Source organism: Astatotilapia calliptera, chromosome 12 (genome assembly GCF_900246225.1).
Source record: "Astatotilapia calliptera chromosome 12, fAstCal1.2, whole genome shotgun sequence".
NCBI lineage: Eukaryota > Metazoa > Chordata > Actinopteri > Cichliformes > Cichlidae > Astatotilapia > Astatotilapia calliptera.
The window spans coordinates 31858858-31884934 of NC_039313.1; the positions used below are offsets into that span (position 1 = coordinate 31858858).

Sequence of the window (26077 nt, forward strand, 5' to 3'; positions counted from 1 at the left end):
TAATTTACTGGAAAGTTTTTAAATCCTCGAAATAGCTCAGTTACGCTGGGATTTTCTTTCAGTGGTCAGTTTTAAGAAGTAGCATCAGAGGTCATGGCTACAGATGGGTCAGCTGGATGCTGAAGCAGCCTCATAATGTGCAATAGGCAGTCTTCTGGGTTGGGTCTTGAAGACAGCTGCTGAAGGGAGGATTGAACTCTATTGATCTAGCTCTTTGGAAAACAGCAGGGCTTTATAGGAAGAAGACGAGAGAAGAAATGATAGAAAAGACAGAGTGGAAATGACACAAAGTGTGAAAAAGTATAAAAACAGAAAAGAAAATGGTATGCAAATCTCAGAAATGTGATAAGGGAAATCACCACCAATTTCTCAATATTATTATCCAAAAAGACAATTTTAGCTTTCCCGACTTTTGCCTTTCCTGTGGTCGAGCTATCAGACTTTCAGGGGTGAGACGAAATCAGAGTGGCACAGTGACAGGAGCAAGCAGTTCATGCTCTGAAGGCCACAAGACCAAACATGTTAGCATGCTTGTTAGCCTGGCCAAATACATTGGTGTGTTTGAAATTTGGCAACTTTCAAAATTTTGTGTTTGTGGTAGCACTTATGAGCTGATTTTATAAATTACTTTTATCCAACAAAGCTGTAACAAGATTATGATTATACAAAGGTTTCACAAATTTAAATCTGTGCTTCAAACTTGGCTAGATCATTGAGATTTGATAGGTGACTTGCATATAAATGAAGGCCTGGAATAATGAGGCGTGGATGATATAAATAGTGCCTTTTTTTTAGTTTTAATAAATAGGGCTTTAAGCCTGAACTCGTCTGTTGTGGGTGCTATTCTATCCCACCTAGTTGAGCTGGTGACCCAGATGCCATAAGGCCCGGGTTCATATCCGCTCTGGGCCATTTACTGCATGTCTTCCCCTGCTCTCTCCCGGCGTTCCTGTTCTGTCATAATAATAGCTAAAAAAAAAGTGTCATGGTGTGCATGGAAAAACTGACTCATTCTAAAATTATTGTTTCTGTCTGATTAGAATGTTTCAGGCTAAGACATACAAACACAGACTTTTGACAAATTAAAAGAAAAACCTGAACTCTTGACCGTGAAGGAATGGATTCAGTGAATGCAGCGATTATGCCCCACATTAGCATGGAATGTGGAACTGCTACTCTTGTTTACGTCTTTTCCACTGATGCAGACAATGCTCAATCTAAACCCTGTTTCACACATTGCAAACAAAATAAATGGTCCTAAATTTGGACGCTCTGAAACCACGTCTAAGTGAGGGGCTACTGCAATAAATTTACCAATGATTGGCAGATGCAGCCCACATATTTTGCCCATTAATAATTCTCTCTTAAACCTGCAAATATGGAGGGTGGCTCTTAAAAGGCAAAGAGGCAGAAATGGCAACACGTTGGCGTAAAAGAGGCAAGGGCTTTTTTTTTTAGAGGCAAAACTTTAAAATTTAAAAGTAAAAAAGCAGATTCCTTATTGAAGTTATTGCAGTCTTCTTGGTTGTCACATTTCTGCAAAAACCTTTACGCATCTATATCGAGCACTTTTCCAGTCTCACTGACCACTCGAAACACTTAAGACTGCGAGTCGCATAAGACTTTAAAACTACATTTAAAGAATCATTAGTCAACTCAAATTTTAAAAAAAATTGCTGAAAAAGTAAAGCATGATGAAGAGCTGCTGGAGATGAGCTATGGTTTGGCTAATTTGGGTCAACAGGACTGTTGTAAGGAGCTGAGTTGTGCCATGGACTGCAGCACAGACAAAGGTGTTCTGATGGGTGGTGGTCTCTGTCCTTTTGGGTGGTGGGCTGCTGCCCCCCTCTGCTTCTTACTGTTGTGTGAGAAAGCAGCACCTCTGCTTCCAGACAAGAACTTTCTGCTGTTGACGTTGAGGTGAATCAGCGTCGGTTATCCAAATATTATCCGTTTCTCTGAACGATTATTAGCCCTCAGATTTATGACTCTGCTCGCTGCTTGCTGAAAACACAGTTTCAGATGGTGAGGCTGCTCTGGCTGTGTGCAGAGGCCCAGACTGTTGCTCTTGGGCATGATGGCAGCGGTGGTGATGGCAGCAATGGCAGCACAGTTTATAAGGCTTAGTGCTGAAAAATGGACCCCTCAGCGACATGTAGTGTTTTTAAAGAAACTGAACGATTGAATAGCAGTGTGTCAGTTGGGTGAATAAGCAGGACTGTGGCTTTATTTAACCTTCCATTTATTTTTGGCAGGCTGAATAAATCATGTGGCTATGGAAGATTTAACAGAGTGACAATAACGAGGAGAATCAAATGTCTACAGATATGAACACTACCCTTATGGGACGTATTGTCTAAGGTTGAGGAAAAAGAGATCAAGGCAAAGAGATCCAAAACAATTGCAGAGTAACAATGAATAAATGACTAAAAAAAGATACTAAAGGAATATGAATAGAGTCAAAATGACCACAAAGACAAAGATAATGACAATGTAGGGCTACTGAAGGCCTGCACAAACACAGCTGACCACAAAGAAACACAAAATGAGCGCAAAGAGAAGCAAAAATTTACCAGAGGTCTTAAATGACTACTGAGACACAGACATGGCCACAAAGGGGGACAAAGTGAACATGAAGAGAAAAATGACCACGAACACACAAAATGGCTATATAAAGATCAAAAATCACCATAAAAAACATAAGTGAACACAAAGATGAATAAAATTGCCACAAAGTGACAGAAAAATAGTCAAATAGAGAGGTTAAATGACCACAAAGACACAAAAATGACCACAAACAGACACAAAAATGACAAAAGAGATGCAAAATCACTGCAGACGTGGCCCCACAGTCCTGTAATCAAGTCAATTGTGCAAGCTGTGAATGCAGAGATCTTTTATAGTAAAATTAGAAAAAGGAGGAAGAGGTGAAGGAGGAGAGCAGTGTGAGTGAGGACAGAGGAGGAGGAGACATGGTAAGATAACAGGGAGGAGGAGGAGGCAGATGAAGAGAGCAGATAACAGTGGAATTAGCGGATAATCATTGATTAGCTGTAAAAGTGAAGTGTGCAAGCATTGATCCGCTCTCAGGAACAGTTTTACAGGATTTGGACTGAAAAAGAAGAACGAGAAGAAGAAAACGGTGCGTTTAGTACAAGAAGAAGAAGAAGAAGAGGGTGGAGAGGCTGACTTTTTCTGAGGCTGATGTTTGTCTTTTATAACAGCTGACAGATGTGGTCAGCTGATGAGAAAAGCATGTGGTTGGTCAGACTGAGTTCTGAATAAAAGAAGAGCATTTGTGGTTTAATGTTACCATATCAAGACTACATACTTATTAGCATGTAAGCTTTATCATGTTTTAGTTCAATTATTACAAATGACGTTAAATTACACACTGTGTAGTTTTGATTTGAAAGCTTTTGGAAACTTACAGGTTAAGCTGGTTCATTATTCATATAACATCGCAGGAAGTCTGGTCATCTGGCTGTAGTATTTTCACTGGGAGAACTGCTTTGTCACTCATATATATATACACCTTTCTGCGATTTCCTTACCTGTGTGATAGATCTTGAATCAAAACAAAAATTTTTTAAACTTATTGCACAGTCATTAATTCTGCATGAAGGGTCTGAGGGCTGATTTGTTGTGTGATTTACAGTCTGGAAAACCCCTCAGAGGGAAATCTGTGATTTATTGTTTTCAGCTATAAATACCACGATTACATTTTGTGACTTGTGACTTGCAGTTACTTCAACTTTGCAGGTTTGCAAAAAAAACAAAAACAAAACCTACATAGTGTTTTGTGTGTGTGTATATTATGAAATAAAAAGTGGAATCAGCCATTGTGTGTCTCTGGGTCTTTTTCTTTTGAAGCCTCTGTTTTTACCACCACCATATTGGGGTTTTTTGGAGCTAGAAGTTAGCATAGCATATAAGGATTAGATGGTGGCATATTAAGTTGTTCAGTCAGCTACTGCTAGCATGCTTGGCTGGTTACGTACAGATAATTTCCTGTTAATTGATGCTAATTAACAAAAATACTAGGAATTTATTCACAGAAACCCCCCACAAACGACCTAGGTGGGCAATATGATACATTATGCCATATTATTTGTCAGATAATTGTATTTAAAATGAACCAACAGCACACAGTGGAGATGAGGCCTAGCTGATGGACCATAAAGACAAAAGTTGGGCTACCCTGATCATTGATCTTGATCTGGGTTTTAGCCTGGCATTCTTAGCGCCAGTGAAGGGAATTCTTAATGGTTCAGCTTACCAGAAACAATTTGGAAAATTCTATGCTTCCATTTTTGTGGGAACAGTTTGAGAAAGGCCCTTTTCTCTTCCAGGATGACTGTGCCCCAGTTCACAAAACAAGTTCCATAAAGGCATGTTGGATAGGTTTAGTGTGGAAAAACTGGACTGACCTGCATAGAGCCCTGAACTCTGACCCTAAAAATGTTCTTCTGGATGAACGGGCAAAGGTTTCCACAAACGCTGCTTGAAATCTTGTGCAAAGCCTTCTCAGAATAATGGAAGCTGTTAGAGCTGCCAAGGGAGGGATCTGTTTAGAATGGGATGTCATAAAAGCTGTGGATGCAACGCATAGGTCAATCACAGGAATCACACTTGTTACCTTAAGCCTTCATAAGTTTGAAATGGTTGGGTTATTAAAAAAAATTGCCCTTTAATAGGTGAGATGGACTCAGTTGTTATAAAGGAGGGAAATTAGTTGTAAAGACCATAATAATAACTGTAAGCACTTTTATTTCTGTATTAAATTTGCACATTTTAACATGAAAGTCAATGGAGATTAACTCACTTTTGGAGTTAGCCCCAAGTGCAGGACAAGATCAACTCACAGTAGAGAAACTGCACCTTTTTATTTTAACTTTTACATTTTTAAGGCTACTTTCAGGACATACAGTAACTATTGGTCATTGCTTTTTACTTTTGACAAAAAAAAAATCAATTCAAAATGATTCAAACTCAATTATTCAATTATTCAACTGGATACATGGCATATATTAAAAGATCTTAAATATAGATAAAGTGCCCCCAAAGAGGGAAACTGTTATGTTGTAAGATGGTGTTAAGGAAATTGTTTAGGACCCTCATCTTTAAATTTTATTTCTTTTCATGCTGTGAGCAGCACTCTAACCCCGACCTTAACCCTAACTTTTTTTACACATCATTTAACACCATAAAATGGTAGTGTTCATTTCAAGTGTAACCACACGTTGCTTGCTTTGAGTAACAAAGAAATTTATGTTTCAAGTGTGTTTGTGTTTGTTTTGGGGTTTTTCCCCTTTTTTTGCAGTGTTTTGGGGCCTAAATAGAACATTTACATTTTCAAAGAAATCTAACATTGTTAAGATGCAAAAGTCTTCCCCCCAGCAATCATAACTCACTCCTGAAGTCAGTCTTCCACCCTTTTTTCCCCAAGACCTTTAAGAACACAAAGGTTATGGTATTAATTATCCAGTTCCAGGGGTTTTAATTAGTTACAAGTATGTTTTTGTTTTTGTTTTTTATACTTATTACATATACAGGGTCCGTTATAAAATAGTTTTTGTTGTTTTGCAGAGAGAATTCAGACTCTGAAGTCTGTTGACACTTGGTGTGTGTGTGTGTGTGTGTGTGTGTGCGTGCGTGCGTGCGTGCGTGCGTGTGTGTGTGTGTGTGTGTTGACATACTGAAGATGGAAAAACTGAACTGTCACACCAAATATCACCTAATATTAGCTTCATTTCATAACAAACAAAACTGTTCTCTGTTAAAAGCTTCAAACACACTCCCATATGCTTGTGTGTGTGTGTGTGTGTGTGATAGAGGAAGTGTCGTAACACCTTCAGAAATGATAACTCACAGCTGCATTAGTGACTTACTGACACACACAAAGTGATAAATGCATTTAACGCACGCACACACTTGTCTCACTCATATCGTCGTCTGACGGCGAAGTGGCCATTTACATGCCAGTGTAGGTTCAGAGCGACAGTTAAGTGTTTTTAACTGATAGCTGAAATGCATTCCTGTCTGTAAACACACACATGCACACACTCAGACACATCACAGAGTATCTCTGCTCTTGGCCCAGACAAGCAGAAGATTTACTCTCTGTAATTAGGTCAGAAGGTCAAAACACTGTTGGTAAATTGTAGTCTCTCCTCCTGTGTGTGTGTGTGTGTGTGTGTGTGTGTGTGTGTGTGTGTGTGTGTGTGTGTGTGTGTGTGTGTGTGTGTGTGTGTGAGAGAGAGAGAGAGAGAGAGAGAGAGAGAGAGTGTGTGTGTGAGAGAGAGAGAGTGTGTGTATGTGTGCATTCCAGGGTGTTGATTGAGGCTGTGCAGGTCCCTCATTAACAGCCATCAATCACAAATACGTCCAAATTCAAATTCCTGAGCTCGAAAGCAAAAATTAATTATTAAATATTTAATCTATGAAAGCTACATACATCCATGCTCCAGGGTAACAAGTAAGAGCATCTATTTAGTATAGCCTGGTGTGTGTGTGTGTGTGTGTGTGTGTGTGTGTGTGTGTGTGTGTGTGTGTGTGTGTGTGTGTGTGTGTGTGTGTGTGTGTGTGTGTGTGTGTGTGTGGACAGTGACAGAGCAGTAAGTGAAGACCTGACAGCAGAGATCAATGACTGAAAGAGAGAGCTGTAATCCACTCTCTTAAAAAGACACACAAGCTGTCACTGGTTTCTGTGTCTGCACGTGTGTGTCTGTGTGTGTGTTATTCTCCCCTCTTACCTCCAGTTTTCTGGTTCTTGTAAAGCCAAAGAGGCGGATGCAGATAGATTAGGCTCTCTCACCCTCCACTTCAGCTCTATTGAAAAGTTAAAACTAAATAATCAGTTTTGCTTGACTTTATGTAACTTGCCACACTTTCCACAATAATAAGGACAGAAAACATCCAATACTCAAAGTAAGGAGCAGATCTGAACAATCCTTCTCTAAACAAAATTGTGAAATAGTAGTAGAAATGTCTGAAAGTGGATTTTACACCTCTGCAGCACTCTGTGCAACATTAACTAAAGGTATTAACAAAACAACCACTTACTGATAAATGTCAAATGTGTTGTGTTGAAGAGATATCAGATGAAGCTGCATTAGAGCTGCGGTGTATGTTGTTACATTATTAATCTAAAACCTTAAAGGGAGGAAATGTCTTCATACTGCATACCTATATGTAAAATGTAATTTCTTGGTGGTGAAAGAGGGTAATTTAAATAAGTACCTTTAAGTGTATTGTCAGAGCATAGTGCTTTACCACATGAAAGTGTGTCATGCATGGCTTTCTCAATATTATCAGGATTTTTACCAGAATTGAAAGATAAAATCTTAAAATGTTATAATTGTGATGAAAAGCTGTCAAACTCCAGCATTTGCAGATTTATACATGGGAGTAAGATGGAAAGCTTTGCTGTGTCGGGAAAAACAAGGCAAGTGTGGATATGACGTGGTGTGAACTTTTTCTACTGTTTCATAAACTACATAGAATTATTCAATAGATTAAACAAAGATGAAATGGCGTGTTAGTCATTGCAGTTTCTTTGAATAAAGCTCCCAAGACACTGCGCTTTCTGCAGAAGCAGCACTTATAGTATGTATTATGTGTGGTCTGAGTGTGAGAAAATAAACCAGTGTGCTGCTGTAAGGGTCATCTGTCCCGAACAAACTGAGGGTCAAACAAGGAGAATTTATTTAGCTTCAACAGACTGAAGCTACGAAGAAAAAAAAAAAAAAGTCTCGTTTTGTGACGACTGTTGTGCTCAGATGGAAAAATGACAGCTGGAGCCGTGAAGCCAATCCGGCAGCCTGGCAATGTTTGCAACATTTTCTGTCTGTTCAGCTAAACAACATTTTCTCTTTGGCCGTTTATCTTATGGCTGGAATTTTGTAGCGATGGATTTGATAAACACAGGCGGCCAAAACGTCTTTGACAGAACAGCATCGAGCTAGAAACCAGCTGCTGGTCTGAGAGGCCCAAGTTCACTGGAGCTTCAGATGTCATATGTAAACTCAGCAAAAGCTGGCCCTGCCAATGAGAAAGTGACATAATATAATAGCAAGGGTAAAACTTTAAATCAGCACAGATTCGTGACAAGAAATGAATGCTAAAACCATTTCAGGAAATTCAAAATGCTTCAATGAGGCAAGGACACAAATTACAAAAAGAAAACAAAAATTAAAAGTCTACGAAAACAAAAAATAGAATTCAGCTAATCGGTCAGTTTTACCAAGAGTCAGACTAGAGTGCTGTTAATCCTACAGTGCACAACACCATTGGATCATAGCATGCAGAGGACTAATACCGAAACAAGTTTTAATATATTTTCTGAACTACTTTCCTGTATATTTTGCTTTGTGCATTTTTAAAGCTTTAGGAAAAACAAATGTGCTGGATACGTCATTGTTGTTTGTCATTATCTGAAACAAGATTAAAAACCCCACAAAAAACCAAAATATCATGAAAAAATACTTTTTTAATGACACTCATTCACTACTGTACACGGTGAATGTGAAGCCAGCAGGCTAAATTTTTAAAAACTACTCTGGAAAATCTAAATGTTAAAAAAATGAACAAGTAAACTTCTGAGTAGAACAGAACAGTGATATTTGAAAGTGACTGATGTTTAATGTGAAATATATAAGGCTTCTAATCTCCATGATGCTGCATAATAATAAATAAAGCACCTCATCAGTCATCCCCAGGAGAATTGTTGGTGTAGACAATAATTATGAGCCCTCATTTATTTAAAACAAAACAAAACAAACTTTACTGAGTGGCTACCTCCTGGAATTTAAAAAAAAAAAATTAAAAGGGGGAAAAAAAGAAAAACAAATGTGCCAGAAACTGCAGTTCCTCTAATGTCCACTTGAGGCTGACTCCAAAGTGAGTTCATTCTTATAGATTCCCATATTAAAAATATCCAGATTTACAGCAGAAATAAACATTTTCACATTATAGTGCATGTACTAAAAACGATTTTTGGGATGCGACTTGGCAGTAAATAGCAGGTGTCTATGTCTCTGCATTGCACTCATATAGTTTATGAATGCAGCGTGCTAACCGAGCTCACCAAAGTTGGTAACTAACCATTTCTGTTTAATTATAGTAATCTCCTCCACCCCCTGAACCCACCCACCCCCTCCCACCGAAAAAATATGAGAATGAGGCTATAAAATGCCCCCAAACAAATGGGCAAAGCCATCATGCCTCTCACAGTCTTTATATACAGTCCGTAACTGCATTAATCATAGATTGTTTTTTTTGTTTTTTTTCACCAGCTTCTCATGTGAAGGTTTACTGCATAAATTAAATAGTATTTATCATAGCAAACTCAACATCTTTGTGCATAGCACAAAAAAGCTAATTTGGAAGTTTTTGTGTCTTAATTATGTAAAACAGAGTAAACGTGGAAAGAGTTTCAGGCCACAAGATAAACAACCTAGAAAAAAATGTACACTTAATCATATAAAGTAGTTTATGTGAAATGGACAAAGATTCGGATAAAGGCAGGAGAGTGTGCAGGCAGTCCAACAGCGACAGACAGTAAAGTGCTTACATACAGAGAATAATAAATGAAGCTGTTTCCTCTGATTCTCACAGTCATTTACTGCATTGATTGTTTGTTGGCTGTATGGACAGCAGAGAGGCAGGCTATTGGCTCAGGTCATCACCTTATAAACACACTCAACGCCGCCTCAATACAGTCACACTGCATCTTTACCACGGATGGACGGAGGGATGGATTAATAATGAACACACACACAGACGGAGGCTAAGGGAGATCGACTGCTTTTAAGTGCTTATGATCACTATTAGCTGTGCACTCTTCAGATTTCTGTTGATTTATTTACTCATTTTTAATTGTCTCATCCCTGTTGCCTTTGCAGCAGATATCTAGATGTCATCTTCTCATATACCATTTACATCGGTCCAGTAATACTAGTGATCCTTTAAGTTACACATTCTCAAATCAATGTAAAATGATAACTTCAGACTCTCCATGCAACAAAAAGATCTGTTGTTGAAGGAACTGAAAGCTTGAATAGAGAATGAAATCATTGAGCCTGAGGGTGGCACTAGAGGTCACTGGGTCATTATAAATACAAGAAACATTAAATCTCTGGGGAATGTGATCAGCAAATTTCCCACCAGTTCAAACATTTCATTTTAACGTTTTCCGTTTAAAAGTAGGACTTGTGGTTTTCTTTAGGGGAACAGACTGAGAGATCTCATCTTTGAGCCAGGAGCAACAGGAAAAAAAGCAAGCTGCTTCTTCCTCTTAATGGACCCTTGTTTGGTTTACGTTTCAGCTCCATTTTTCTTATTTGATGTGCAGCCTTCCACTGTTGCTGTGAAAAAGTATTTTTAGGCCTCGATGTTAAAGCTGGCAGACAGAGCTGTAAGGCTTTTAAGCAGGTGTAAATCAGGTCTGTGTAATGTTTAACACCCAGCAGGCTGTAATCATCACAGCTCCAGCTGACTGTGGATAAGAGCCTAATGAGTAGTTGCAAAAGCTTGTTTAAAACATTTCAAATCAAATTAAGTTATTTGTCTGAGCTGCAAGTGCACAACTCGATATCGTTTTCAGTTGCAAGGGTTCATTCTTATGAAAAGAGGCTGATACATCATCAGACTATAAATCGTAAATTAGCAAAAAAAAAAAAAAAAAAATTTCAGTTCACATTTGAATCTGCAACTCCCTACCAGTGTCACGAGAGATGCTATCTTAAACGCCGAGATAAATTTCAATGTTGGATGAAATTTTGGAAGTGACAGTTCTAATAGGACAAATGGTAAATGGCCTGTATTTATATAGCGCTTTACATATCCAGTCATCCACCCATTCACGCACACATTCACGGTAAGCTACATTGTAGCCACAGCCACCCTGGGGCGCACTGACAGAGGCGAGGCTGCCGAACACTGGTGCCACCGGGCCCTCTGACCACCACCAGTAGGCAACGGGTGAAGTGTCTTGCCCAAGGACACAACGACCGAGACTGTCCAAGCCGGGGCTCGAACCGGCAACCTTCTAATTACAAGGCGAACTCCCAACTCTTGAGCCACGATCGCCCCACAACTTATAATCTTCTAGATTTCATTAGAAATCTTATTCTCATCTATGTACAATTTATGTTTCTTTTTAAAGGGAACCCCGGCTATTAAGAGTTGTTTGCCTAAAATATGTACTGTGCTTTCAGTAACACATATGTGGTATTAAAATACGCCAAATGTTTTCCTTTGAAGCACATTTTATATAAAACCAATTTACCAGTAGGCCGCCATTTTTATTTACTTCTTAACTTATTTACTTACTAACTTTTTGTTACTTACTTCTCTGGGTAGTGACGTCATACGGTTGCACCGCATCCAGTTCACAGTTAACAGCACACTGGAAATGGCTTCTGTTCAACCTTTCTGTCATGGTCCTGGGTCAGTAACCCAGTGTTTTTGGTTGTTGTACTTTTACTTTTGATAGTTTTATGTATTATGACTGTTGTGTTTTGGTTTCCCAGGGTTTAGTTGTGTTCCCTCTGTTTGGTGTTATCCCTCCTGGTGTATCCCCTTTTGTGTAGTAAGGTCTCTGTGTTTAGTTCGCGTTTCTTAGTCTGTGTCTTTGCGTGTATGTGTTCCTGTTTTACTTTGAAGGTCCCTGTCTGATGTCAGTGCGTTCTGTTTACGTTCCCCTGCCTCGTCAGCTGTAATGTCTTCCAGGTGTGTTGCCCTCCTGTTTGCTGGTGTGTGCAGTATGTGTTACCTCGTCCTCGTGGCTGGTTCGTCTGCGTCTCTCCGTCCGTCATTCTGTGTATTTCCCTGTGCCTCCCTGCATCTCTGTTTCTGGTTAGTTTCTGTTAGTTTTTCCCAGTTTAGGTTTTCTTAGTTTCATGTTCACCCCCGCCATCTCTGTTGTATCCACATTTGGTTAATAAACTCACTTTCACCAGAGCTGCCGCATCTTGGGTCCTAAATAATCCACACACAGCTTGCCCCGGCAACCCGTGACACTTTCCAGTTTGAACCAGAGCAAACCGAGAGAGAATGAAAATAGTCTACCAGTACCTAGTTTAGATGAAGATGGAAACAATCCGTTGCACGAGGACGAGAGAGTGAGGGCAACCAACTGGTGTCTATGCGGCTACTGCTTGCCAATGGCAACAGCGACTGAGAGCATTTGTTGTAAAGAACCAAAACTTTTTTAAGCGGTATGTCTTAATCCACATGTTCTTTGGGCAGCCCTTGTTAGCCTCCATGGCCGGTATCTGGTCTTTTAAGTGATAACGTGATGAATCCTGCCTCCGGGCCCAAAGTAGTCTGCATTTAATGAGGCTGTTGTGTTTTTAATATGTTTAATGCTTTGTATCTTGTTCGATTTAATCTCAACAAGCCCCTAATAACAGTCAGTGATCAATGTCGACTTCTCACGGCTTTTATTACCGTTAATCATTTTAAAGCTCAGTTTTTAAAACCTTAAGATGTAACTACAGCCCAGCCCACGCAGAAGTATATTAATGACTAACCTCGTATTGTGGATGGATTAACTCAGTGGTTCTCCTGACTGACGTTTGGTCCGTTTACAGCATGCTGCCATGCGATTGCATTTGCCCCTAACCATTGGGAACCCTCACATGAACTTTTCTCGAGTGGAAAAAAGTCCTCCGTTCATTAGCGTTCGTCCTCCAGCTTTACTGTTTATGTTAACCAAAACTACAAAACGCCTAAATATCCCTAAAGATCAAACCATGACACAAAGAGTGGTTATTTCTAGTTTGAGTCTTTAGTTTTAGTTATCTATAATAACCTTGTTTACTATTACCTCATTTTTAACAGGATACGATTGTAATGGCAAATATACAAATTCAGATTTATTTTGAATTGGATTTACACTGAGCTATAAGATTATAATATATAATAAAAATAATTAAATAATTAAAACTAATAATTATTATATTTAACATTTTTCTGCCCTAGTTAAGTAAGGTTGGTTTCACTGCCAATTTGGAAAATGAGCTAAATTATTTGACTGGTAAAAGTAGATTTCAATACGTATATCAATCTATACAATTAAAATTTACAGTCAAGGTGTTATTACAGTAGCTACAATTACAGTTACTAAAAAGTTAGTTGTGTCTAATTCGTATCTGACATTTTTTCTTTTATGGATGAAAAAGATACATGTACTACCACTAACTCTGAAGGGTGTCTGTTTTCAGATATATCAATACTATCCTGAATTAATGTCTCTGTTTTCAACTCTGATCATTTGTGTTTCCAGATCTACGATTCAGAGGGAACGTTACAGCACTTCATCGATGGTAATGATCCCAGTAAATCCAGCTGGATGAGGTATATTCGCTGTGCGAGACACTGTGGGGAGCAGAACATGATGGTTGTACAGTACAGGTAGGTGCAAGTCTTACATGTTATTTGTATTCATTTTTCACAGTGTAGATTCAAAGCACACAATGAACAGTTACTTATACTGTTGCATGTTTATATTGAGTAACTTAAAACAAAGGCAAGTTTTTTAGACTGGTTCTGTATAAAATTTGATTTGGATTTCCTTTAAAAATGTAAATATAATTTTCCCAGAAATATTACAAAAAGACACCTAATCACGGAATATATTTTACTATGCATACACCAAAAGGTGTCACCAAGACGTGGTGCTTTTTTCAGAAAAAACCCCACCTTTAATTATTGGGTTGGACTGAGATTCTACTCTGTCTGTGACCTTTTGTTTTAAGACGAATCTCACTAACACCTGTTAGTGAGTTATAAGCACAAACCTTAGTTCAACTTATTCTATAATAAATGTCAAGGTAAGGTAAATATGTATAAACTTGTATAAATGATAAGTTATGCTTAGCTAAAATGATTGGACATTCTTTGCATTTATAGTGTTACTGTCACGATTTACCATAAACAAAAACAATATACATGCACAAACAAAAAGCTGAACAATGTCTAGTGTATTTTCTCTATTTTTTAAATCTGATTCAGCGCGGTGGCACAGTGATTAGCACTGTTGCCTCAAAGCAAGAAAGTTCTGAGGTCAGTTCCAACATCACGCCGGGGCCTTTCTGTGTGGAGCATGCATGTTCTCCCTGTGTTTGCGTGGGTTCTCTCCGGATACTCCGGCTTCCTCCCAAAGACACGCAGTCAGTGGGGTTAGGTCAATTGGAGACTCATAGGTATGAATGTGGGTGTGAGTGTGAATGGTTGTCTGTTTCTATGTGTTAGCTCAGCGGTCCCCAACCCCGAGGCCATGCACCAGTATCAGTCCATGAGTCGTTTGGTACCGGGCCGCAAGTGTTGAGGTCCAGGTGTGAAATTTATGGTTTACAGGTTTTTTTTGTTTTATCATTAATATTCATTGTTTTTATTGTTACCTCAGTTTCCCTGTGTCTTTTCCTGTGTGTTATGAATACATTTTATTTATTTATTTTTGGTACCGGTACTTGTTTTATTTTGTTGTATTTATCTGCGACACCTTAAAGGCCGGTCCATAAAAATATTGTTGAACATAAACCGGTCCGTGGTGCAAAAAAGGTTGGGGACCGCAGTGTTAGCCTGTCCAGGGTGTAACCTGCCTTTCCCCCTAAGACAGCTGGGATAGGCTCAAACCCTCACCCCATGACCCTGACAAGGATAATGGATGGTTGGAGTTCTTTGTTATATTTTCATAGATTGCTTCACCAGCTAAATTTCAAAATAGATCTAAATAATGTAATACTAATACTGATACGACTACTAACAACAGCAGTTTGGATTTCTTGAAACGCACTATGTATTAGCTCCCTTCCTTATCTCTTAGCTTTTTGCATATTTAGCACAATGTAAATTTATCTTTATAAACAAAAAAGAAAAAGAAAATAGTCAAAGGCCAAATTTCTCAATGAACAGGTCACGGGAGCATGTATCAGGGAGTGGGCAGCACTAAAGGCTTTGCCCCAAAAGACCTGTCTTATGTATGGGATGGAGAATGGGTGACTTAGTTAAAATCTTAGAGTCTAAGATGCAGTGTAGGGGAGATCCAGTAAGTACTGGGGAGCAGGGGTGTGTCAGGATTTGTAGAAGAGGAGAAGGATTTTGTAGGAGATACAGAAGACCAGGAGACTTTGTAGTTACATTTTGTAGGTTGTTAGGACTTGCTGTGGGTAACAATTCTGACAGCTGTGTCCTGAACATAGAACATGTCCAGGGCTTTGCATTGCAGCAGTCCAGGCAGGAGTTAATGAAGACATGAATGAGAGTTTCAGCTGCAAAGTTCAGATTCAGAGCCACATATAGTATCATGATAGGGCATGTTTTAGTCTAATGTAGACTAAGATTGGGTGTGCTGGTTTTGATGATTGGTTTAGTTGATTCCTTGTCTTTGCCAGCAGTGCAGTATTTAAAATGATCTACACCAAAATGGACAAAAGCGTATTGCCCTGAAATTAGGTTTCACATCACTACAGCCAAACCTTTGGTCCAGCGAAGACAATAAACCACAAATTTCTTCATGTGGTTTTTAACTTTATCTACTGGTAATGTCTGAGGTTTTCACTCCTTTTCATTTATTCATGTATTTTAGCATGTATATATTAATTTATTAAAGTCAACAGAAATTTCCTTAATAATATGTACAATGTAATTATTTATATCCTAGTGTTTTCTAGCTGCAGGAGTTGTTGGTTTCTTTTAGTTGTAGAAAACTAAGGTTAAACTTTTGCATATACTTTTTTATTTCTCCATTTTTGATACATCTCTATCCATCTTTCTTTTTCTTGTCCAGTAGAGTAGAGATCTAAGAGAATTAAGCTTTTGGGTTTTTTCTTCTCTTTCCCAATTTTTAGAGATGAAAATTGATTACGAAATGGCAAGCTTTATGCACTAGCATTACATTAAAAAAAACACAACCACAGTTGAATTAGTATGGTGCCATTTTTTATTCTGTTTACAGGGAATCTATCATTTACATTTTTTTTTTCACAATGACTGTCTTGCAGTTGTTTCTAATCAAACCCCATACCGTGCGATTCAAATGCAGGAGTGCAGATGAGACATCCCTTTGAACTTATTATGAAAAACCTGCTGATAATCGTAAATACTAGGTAAAAAAACCCCCAAACATTTTCACACTTTACACAGAGATGTAATGACATCGGTATATTGTAATATACCAATGAATTTCAGGTTACGGGTTTGTAATTTGAACTTCACCTAAGAATAAAAGCGCACTTGGTTTATTATTAAACTTCTGCTAAGTGTATATAATGAAAATGGAGAAAAAAAGAAATAGGATTTTACAAAAATCTCTTAGAACACCTTGCCTCTTTACATGTAACATGATTAAAACAATAGAATGCTCATTTAGCTATACTGTCTGAAGTTCAGCACTTGCTTCTAAGGTATGCTTCAAATGTATTATGATGCAGTAGCAACTGGAAAATTGTTAAGACAGTTCTGCTATACACTGGCACACTATACATCGAAGATTCGAGCTAGAATAGCAAGAAATATGTACATTCTTTCCTTAGAAAATAATTTTTGTATTATTACAAGATGCAAATAATAAAGTTTCTGATGAATGACCATATGGTCTGGTGTGGTTTGGTATCTTTGATGCAGCTGGCCTTAGCTGCACTAAGCTAATAATTGTTTGGACACTGTCACTATCAGTCTCAGCAAAACTGATTTCAAATAATTTGGGCATCTTTGCAAGATTCCTCCTATGCCTGACATTATAAAATCTACAACTATTATAATGGAAGCGTATTACTTCTTATTTTGATGCAATAACAGTATGACATTCCTGAAGGTGTCGGCAATTAATTTTCCCAAGGGGCCACATAAGAAACAGGTTATCTTTGTGGACAGCTGCCTCAGAAAGTATTAACTCATAAAATAACTCAGTTGTCTTTATCAACTGCCAAGGCTTATTGGAGGTAAGTCTTGTCACTTGGCAACCATCTTGTTATTACCTCCAGGATGTCATTTTTAAAATTCTTGTCCAAATTAATGGAGAGAAAGTTATAACTTTAATGGTAGTTGAATACATAGAGAATTAACCATTTTAATCTTTCTCAAAATTAGAAAAAATGAAAATATTACATTGACAATTTATAGGGAAATATCAAACTAAAACACATTTGCTCCCATTTAAAATCTGCTGTCAGAAAATGTTTTATAAAACTTTACAAAATTGTTGTTCTCCGGCTTTCTCCACATGTTCCTGGATCCACTTATCTATTTCGTCCTCATGTTGTTTCTGCAGTTCATCAATTTGTTTTACGGCTTGACAAGAATGTTTAAGCTTATTTATTTCTTTTTCTTGTCGCTTATTCATTTGATTGAAGTCCTTCTTATTTTCCTTTTTTCGGCACAGCTGTTGAATCATGAAGCCATTGGTTTTTTGTTGTTTTAGCTTCATATTTTCAATTTCTCTTTCTTTTGTAGCTACCACAACTGCAAAGTCAGCTGTTAATCTCTGTTTGAATTCATTAAACTCTGCTTGTTTTCTGGCTTCCTCTTGATTTTTCTTCATCATTTCCTCCACTTGCTTTTGAAAGTTTTCATGTAATTCTTGCCATTCTTTTTCCTCCTGTTCTTTTCGGATTTGATATTCTTTCTTTTCCTGTTCATATTCTTCTCTGAGCCTTTTCAGTCGTGTTTGCTCCTTCAATCTGTGTTGGCCATCTTGAAGTCGTTTCTTCTGCCACTCTTTTGGTTCTTTTCCCCAAACTTCACTTTCTTTTCTGATGTTCTCTGAATTTTGTATCAAATCTTGGCCCGTAATTGTCTTTTCTTTTGATTCAGATTGAATTTTCTTCCCCTTTTGTTTCCACGGGTGTTGCTGAATTTCTTCCCTCTGTTTCCTCTCTTTTTCCTCTTCTGCTCTCTTTTCCTCCATCCTTTTCTTCTCCTCTTCCTCTTTCTTAATGAGTTCTTCCTTCTCTTGCAATGCTTTTTCTCTTGCAGCTCTTTCTTGTTGAATTTTTAGCTGCGCCTCTTGGAGTTTCTTTTCATGTTCTTTCTCAAGGTCCTTCTTCTGTCTTTTTATCTCTTCTTCTTTCTTCTTCATAATCTTCTGCATTTCCTTCTGAATTGCTGCCTCTGCCTCTTTGAACATTTCTGAGGTGTAGTAGCTGCCACCATTTTTCTTCACCATTGACTCAATCTTGGCGAGCAGCTGACTGACTTGAGAGCGGTTACTTGGATCATTGTTATTGAACACATGGTATCGTCCTCCACAATCAACTGTCAGTTTTTTAAGGAATCCTTCGCTGTCTTCTTCTATATAACTCTCAACTGTTTGATTTTTTAGGTCATCTCCTCTGGTGAATAAGATAATGATGAAGTCATTTGAATTCTTGCCAAAAGCACCTTTGATGAGCTCCACAGTTTTTCTTTCCTCCTCCGTAAAGCGACCAATCTGCAAGACAAGTAAGAACGCATGAGGTCCAGGAGCCATCATTGTGAGACATTTCCTGAGTTCCTGTTTAAATTTATCATTGGACAGCTTCGTGTCATATAAACCAGGTGTGTCCACCACAGCAACAGAGCGCCCATCAATCTCTCCTGTTACTTTTTTGCAATCCACGGTCACTGATTCCGCACTGGGTTTCGAATGGAAGTGTTCTTTTCCCAAAATAGTGTTTCCAGTGGCACTCTTTCCACTTCCAGTTTTCCCAATCATCACAATCCTGAGACAGTCCTGGCTCTTTTTTTCAAATCTTGACTCTCCCATTTTGGATTTATCTCCTGCGCTTTTTTGCATGAAAGGGTTTTCAATAATTTCTTTTTTGAAGCCTTTAAATGGTGTTTTCATCTCTTCCACAGCATCCAATAACTGAGGGATCTGCTGTCTGTCCTTGATGTTGAGGATAACATATCGGCCACTGAAACTCTCGCAGAGCTCTTTGATCTCTGTGTTCATTTTTAAAAAGTGAACAATACCTGGGTGTGTAGGATCGGTCTCCACAGTAAAAAGAACCATTGTAAAGTCCTTGACTTTAGAGCTCATTATTTGTTTGAAGGTCTCCACCTCACTCTTGTCTTCATCAGTAAGGTGATCCAAGGGTTGAACTAGGATGAAAGCGTGGACACCCTCAGGATCACAGAGAGAAACTGTCTTGATTGCTTCACTAACTGCTTCCTCCTGAGATTTTCCATGGAGAGCAGGCAGTTCCACTACTGAAACCAGTCGACCACACACCTTTGCCTCATTTTTATCACACGCTGATGAATTAGATTCTATTTTTTTGTCTCCCAAAATGGCACTGGCAGTTGATGCCTTCCCAACTCTAAACCTCCCACACAGTACCAAATTCATAGGTTTCAGATTTGGAATTTTAGGTCTCTCACAAATTACTAACTTCACAGGAGGCTTTGGTTTCTCAGATTCTTCAATCCCATCTTCCCATTTCCCAAATAGTGCTAAATTTTTTGATTTTGGCATTTCAGGTATTTCAAGGTGCTCTGCGCTTTCAGAAAAATTTAGATGTCCTCCTCTGTTGGCAGTCACAATTTGACTGATCTTTTCCATCAGTATTTCAAAATCAAAGTCAATGTTTTTTTTGTCAAAGTTGAATTTATGTTGTCTTTGTCCGCAGTCCTGGATAAATTGATCGACTGCCACATTCTTTTCTTCATCCTTTTGTGTTATGATGACCATTGAATATTTAAGCGCATCTGGACCAAACAAACTCAAGATGAACTTCAGCGTTTGTCTGTCTTCCTTTGTGAAATCTGAAGGTTTCACTAACAGCAGCAGGACATTTGGCCCAGGGTGACAACGTGCCACACACATCTTCATCTCATGTCTGACTTTTTCCACAGGAAGACTGAAGATGTCTGAGGTTTTCACCACTGTTGTGGGCATTTTTCCCCATTGTCCTTGAGCAATGGATTTCTTGAATATTTTTAGAGGATGAGAATCTCTTTTACCAGTGATCAAGTTACTTAAAGTTGCCTTTTCATGTTGGTTTTTTCCAAATATCACAATCCTGAGTTCGGATGCTGAAGTGGACACAAGAAACATTATGATTAAACACTGTTACAAATCAATTTTCTTTTATTAATTTTTTTTTTTTTTTTTAAATCATTGTTTAAATTGAAATAGACTTCAGAGCGCTAAACAAATATTTTCAAGTTCATATTCATGGTGGATCACTCTCTGAAAAATATTCAGTTAATTTGTCACAAAAAAATTTAGCAGCTGCTGTAAAACTCAAAAAGGAGCATTTTAGGTATTATTTTATTTATGACTAATATGAATAAATTTGAATAAGTTTCTTTAACTTAAAAAACAAACAACCCCAAAAATATATATATTTTGTGCACTTACCAGACCTATATGCTGATCCTGCCATGATTTTATTTTGTTCAGTTCAGCAGCAGAATATGCAGATGTCTGTTGAATTTTAGGGAAGGAAAAAAAAAGAAAAGTTATAACACTGAAACACAAATGTGTCCACTGCATTTTATCAAATCCAAAGTCAATGCAGCCTTCTACCAGGAGATTTTAGAGACGTTTGTGTCATCTGCTGACAAGCTCAGATTCGGATTTCCTTTTCCAGCAGGGCTTAGGACTTTCTCACAGGGCTAAAACTACTATCAAACAACACATTTCAAATATCCCACATGTGGGTCAAATAAACTAATAAAGGTTATCTTATCTTAAATAATTGACCATGTTATTGCTGTGTTTGATTTTCCAGAACAGTCACTTGAAATGAAACTAATAGAGAATGTGTAAGGGTATTGACAAGAGGAAGATGAGGAATACCTGACCTGAAAATACATATATACACACACACATATATATGTATATAGTTAGCGGCCAACTAGAGGCCAACTCCAAGCCCATAGCACAAGCTGCCATCAAGTGCGGGATCTACCAAGGAGATGCTCTGTCCCCACTGCTGTTCTGCATAGGCCTGAATCCCCTCAGTGCGATCATTGACAAGACTGGCTACGGATACCAACTACAGAATGGAGCAATTGTCAGCCACCTCCTGTACATGGATGACATCAAGCTGTATGCCAAGAGTGAACGAGACATCGATTCACGGATCCACACCACCAGGATATACAGCAATGATATCGGAATGTCATTAGGACTGGAGAAATGTAGTCGGATGATAACAAAGAGAGGGGAGGTAGTCATAACTGAGGGGATCCAACTACCAGAAGGCAACATTGCAGACATAGAGGACAGCTACAAGTACCTGTGGATTCCACAGGCAAATGGGAACCATGAAGAGGTCGCTAGGAAAGCTGCAAAGACCAAGTACCTGCACAGGGCCAGGCAAGTCCTGAGAAGTCAGCTGAATGGTAAGAACAAGATCTGGGCTAGCAATACCTACGCCCTGCCCGTGATCAGGTACCTGGCTGGGATAATAAGCTGGCCAAAGGAGGAGATAGAAGCAACTGACATCAAGACAAGGAAGCTCCTGACCATGCATGGAGGGTTTCACCCCAAGTCCGGCACCCTGAGGCTGTATGCTAAGCAGAAGGAAGGGGGCTGGGGACTGGTGAGTGTCAGCACCACAGTCCAGGATGAGACAACAAACATTCACGAATACATCAGCAAGATGGCCCCAACCGACCGCGTGCTCACTGAATACCTCAGGCAGCAGAAAACCAAGAATGAGGAAGAAGGGGAGGCACCATCATGAAAGGACAGGCCCCTGCATGGCAATGTTCCCCCTAAGCTGCGTGCGTGCGCAATTGCGCACAGCTGGCACGGTCTCTGCACACAGAAAATCTGCGTTGCGCACAAAAAAATCTAACCTGAATTGAAATTCAAATAAATACTTTAAATATTCTGTTTTGCAGTGTTAGTCAGTAAGTGACTGGCTGCTCCCGTATGGGATTAGAATGATGCAACCTTATCCCATAGTCCAGCCAATAATGCGATTCACATTCGTATATACGCAGCTAATCAACGTCGTTGACAGGCTATGACAGCGTCCTTATGTGCCGACAGCGGTGTTTTAACTAGCAAAGCCGCATGGCTGATGTGGAGTGAATCCACGTTAATGACAACGTGTACAACCATTGGAGATGTGAGCAGGACAGACGGAACAATTGACGGAAAAAGTGTGGACTTCATACCAGTTTTTAAATTGTGTTGATAGGCCACGTAAAACCAGAGTTGTGATAAAAATATCTGCACTGTTTGGTTTTCTTCCTGAATACTATCATTGTTTATATTTACTGCGGGAAGAAACGGTAAAAATGGTATTTTATAAGGAAAACGCTCGAAAGCACTCTCCACCTGTGAGCAAAAACAAAACCAAAAAAACCCCACCCTTTCCTATTGGTCGAAAAAAGTACCATGTCGACTAATCAAAAAATGATATGGCAACAGGGCATTTAGTTGTTTAGGAAGGGGGAAGTTTTAGGAGTGACGGCGGTGTTTTGAGATGTGAGAGATTTTCGACGTTTAGCGCAAATCTTGTGTAGTTAATGTGTAGTCTAGTCAATAGTTTTGTTGTGTGTGTCAGAACAATGAGGCAACTGCTGAATGGTACAGGTGTTACAGCAGTGATACCTCTCCTGTTGTCAGGCCTGCAGGTATCAGGCTGTTGTTCTCCTTTATCTCATAGTGGACAGAAATTATTTTTTGGAGTGGCACAAATAATTTGTGTGGCATCAAATTTGATGCAGAACAGCTGATTGTTCTGTAAATAGTTTGAAATTTTATTTAAAAAAAACGCCTTGGCTGCATTTTTAAATAAACAGCTGCAAAAAACTTTGTTTGCATAACTCAGTAACTATGTAATTAACTGCCCAACATTGGTCATTATTTACTGTATTTTGCAGACAGAGAGTTACAGGACTCTCTCCCAGACCACAGACTCATACTCCTAAAACAAGTCAGAGCTTTATTTAAAAAAAAAAAAAAAAAAAGTTGTGTTTTCAAAATTGGAGTTCAAGTTATTTTTACTTCCAATTGTGTTAACATACTACACAGGTCATGAGCAAGATTTTTTTTAAATTTTCATTGTAAGTGGGCTAAAGCACTTAATTAAAAGTACAGGGTGGGCCATTTATATGGATACACCGTAATAACATGGGAATGGTTGGTGATATTAAAGTCCTGTTTGTGGCACATTAGTATATGTGAGGGGGCAAATTCCTCAAGATGGGTGGTGACCATGGTGGCCATTTAGAAGTCGGCCATCTTGGATACAACTTTTTTTTTTTCAATAGGAAGAGGGCCATGTGACACATCAAACTTATTGGTAATGTCACAAGAAAAACAATGGTGTGCTTGGTTTCAACGTAACTTTGAGGAGTTTGAGAAGTTAACCATCTTGAGGAGTTTGCCCCCTCACATATACTAATGTGCCACAAACAGGACTTTGATATCACCAAACATTCCCATGTTATTACGGTGTATCCATATAAATGGCCCACCCTGTAGTCTAACATAAATGTAAATGCTGTAATTTTAATATTTTAATAAACCATGTAACTTGGATGGATTCAGTGCTGGCGTGATGTCTACTGTTGCTCACAGTGGTCCAAGGGACCACTCAGGGAGTTTGTGTGTTCGCTCAGACACATGAAAAATTAGAGGGAACATTGCTGCATGGTATATACCACCGGCAGATAGCAGAGGTAGCTGATATCCAGAAATCCTACCAGTGGCTGGACAAAGCTGGACTGAAAGACAGCACAGAGGCATTTATCATGGCAGCACAGGAACAAGCTCTGAGAGGCTGGGGTCTATCACACCAGGCAAGACCCCAGGTGCAGGCTATGTAAAGACACCCATGAGACAATCCAGCAGCTGGGTGTAAAATGCTAGCAGGCAAGTCATACATGGAACGCCATGACCAAGTGGCTGGTATAGTATACAGAAACACTGTGCCGAATATGGCCAGGAAGTCCCGAGGTCAAAATGGGAGACGCCCCTTAGGGTGGTGGAGAATGACCGAGCTAAGATCCTGTGGGACTTCCAGATACAGACGGACAAAATGGTGGTGGTAGACAAACAGAAGAAGACGGCCGTAGTGATAGATGTAGCGGTTCCAAATGACAGCAACATCAGGAAGAAGGAACACGAGAAGCTCGAGAAATACCAAGGGCTCAGAGAAGAGCTCGAGAAAATGTGGAGGGTGAAGATAACAGTGGTCCCCGTGGTAATCGGAGCACTAGGTGCGGTGACTCCCAAACTAGGCGAGTGGCTCCAGCAGATTCCAGGAACAACATTGGAAATCTCTGTCCAGAAGAGCGCAGTCCTGGGAACAGCTAAGATACTGCGCAGGACCCTCAAGCTTCCAGGCCTCTGGTAGAGGACCCAAGCTTGAAGGACAGACTAGCTGCAGGGGCGAGCGGGGAGGGTTTTTAAAAAAAATAATCCTGTTATTGTATTTGGTCTCAATAGAAGGTCCAAAGAGATGGTGATGAAGGTTGCAAGAACAAAATAAAACAAAATCAGAGAGATATCAAAAACTTTGAAAGTGACCAAATTAATAATCTTAAAAAGAAGGAATGTAGAAAATTGCTTGAATACAAGACAGGAAACAGAAAAAAATTCAAATTAACCAATCAAAACTTCATAGATAGATCAGCTGACATATAACAGGCTATATAACTGGTTAAGTCACACCCAAGTAAATACTGGACTAGATCATTAATGATGAGGACGGGGGGTGGAGACATAATCCCCACCTGTCTCAAAATAACAGATGCGTGAAATACATAAAAAGAATACTATGAATATACAAAAAAAAGGGACAAAGGGCAGTATCTGATAATAAAAGGAAGTATGTCTAGCAGTTGAATTAAAAAACAAGAGGACATCATCACATGGGAACACATTTGTTAAAAGGTCCTAATTTATGTCTCTAAAATGTAAAATCTCTAAAAAGTAGACTTAAAATGTAGACTTAAGAAAATATGTCTAGAATGCTACTCCTTCTTTTGCTGAAAAAATAAATAAAATTAATTAAATAAACATTACCCATGCGTGAATAATTTAACTGATAAAATTAGAATAAAAACATAAAAAATAAAAAAGGTTCAGTTCACAAAAACTCATTGATTCGAAAAATCCTCATTCATACCTCTGGGGTGCAGACTCTATATCCAAAATATCCAAAATGCTTCGCTTTTTTTCCGGATAAAATTAATATTACCACCTCTGTGGTTTAGTTTAATGGCTTCAATGCCTAAAAACATAATGGTGAATTTGGATGTTTATCATTGAAGTGTCTTGCAACAGGGCTGGTTCTCTAACTCATATACATATAATACTCACAATTATGCTTTTTTTTTTGCCTTTACCAGGGATGAACCACTGATCACTATGTGACAGTGAGAGAACATTTTTTCTTACTCACACAAAGTTACAAATTGTGCCATAAATTGAACTTTTTTCCAAGTGCTATTTATTTGCGTAAGATGGATAAATTCTTTCAAAATGAATTCAAAACGATTCTATTACACCTCCAACAGATGTGTTCTTAAAAAAACAAACAACCAATTTGTTAGATTTAAATGTTAACAAAATATAAACACCAGCCATTATTTGTTACTATTATACTTGCTTTTTGATCGTAATAAATTTAATTTATAGCCTTCTGAGACCCAACCCATTTATTTATGTCCTCTGTAGCGGACAAATAATTTAGCAAAAACGTTAAAGTGTAAGATATGGTTTTCCCCTCACTTCTCATGTGGATTTTAATATTTCTTATGTTAATGCACTATGTATTATGCATTGTCTCAGTCACTGAATACTATTTAATTCTCAGTTCAGTCATATTGTATAAGCATTGGATCTGTTGCATATAGTGCTAAATGTTCTTTGTTAGGTGTACTCACCAGATCTGTGAGAACGTCTTGCTTGGAGCTCTTAAAAGAATTTTCTGTCAGCTCGTTTCGGTTGAATTGGAAATGAAACTGTGTCTGTACAAATATCCTGCCTCTTAACTATTCAAGAAGGTTGTCTAAGGTGATCTAATCTCAGTGTTTGTTTTTTTTACTAAAATCCAAAATCTTTTAAGATAAAATAAAAATCCTTTCATTGAATAGTATCACAGTAATACACAGCAGT

The 26077-nt window shown here is 38.6% G+C and overlaps 2 protein-coding genes across 4 annotated transcripts in view; one reads left to right on the plus strand and one right to left on the minus strand.

The window, feature by feature from the left end:
• prdm6 (PR domain containing 6) overlaps positions 1 to 26077 on the plus strand; it is a 124992-nt gene that overhangs the window by 24116 nt on the left and 74799 nt on the right. For both annotated transcript variants that reach the window (XM_026186579.1, XM_026186580.1), the window contains exon 5: positions 13292 to 13419. In XM_026186579.1, coding sequence (XP_026042364.1) covers positions 13292 to 13419 — 128 coding nt within the window. The remainder of the gene's footprint in view (positions 1 to 13291; positions 13420 to 26077) is intronic.
• LOC113033147 (GTPase IMAP family member 8-like) lies at positions 17164 to 25860 on the minus strand. 2 transcript variants are annotated; one of them, XM_026186574.1, is made up of 3 exons: positions 25846 to 25860; positions 20351 to 20416; positions 17164 to 20022 (listed from the first exon to the last, which is right to left on the minus strand). In XM_026186574.1, exons 2-3 carry the CDS (start codon positions 20373 to 20375, stop codon positions 17189 to 17191), a joined length of 2859 nt encoding a protein of 952 aa, XP_026042359.1. In that variant the 5' UTR covers positions 20376 to 20416; positions 25846 to 25860; the 3' UTR covers positions 17164 to 17188. The 2 variants fall into 2 exon arrangements, with proteins under 2 accessions (XP_026042359.1, XP_026042358.1); XM_026186573.1 differs by lacking the exon at positions 25846 to 25860 and having other exon boundaries at positions 20351 to 20619.

Bases quoted from the DNA above. Each gene is read 5' to 3' on its own strand.
- LOC113033147 (XM_026186574.1), bottom strand. From the start codon at position 20,375: ATGGCAGGATCAGCATATAGGTCTG. The intron at 20,023-20,350 runs GTAAGTGCACAA...TGTCCACTTCAG, and splicing joins AGGATCAGCATATAGGTCTG to CATCCGAACTCAGGATTGTG.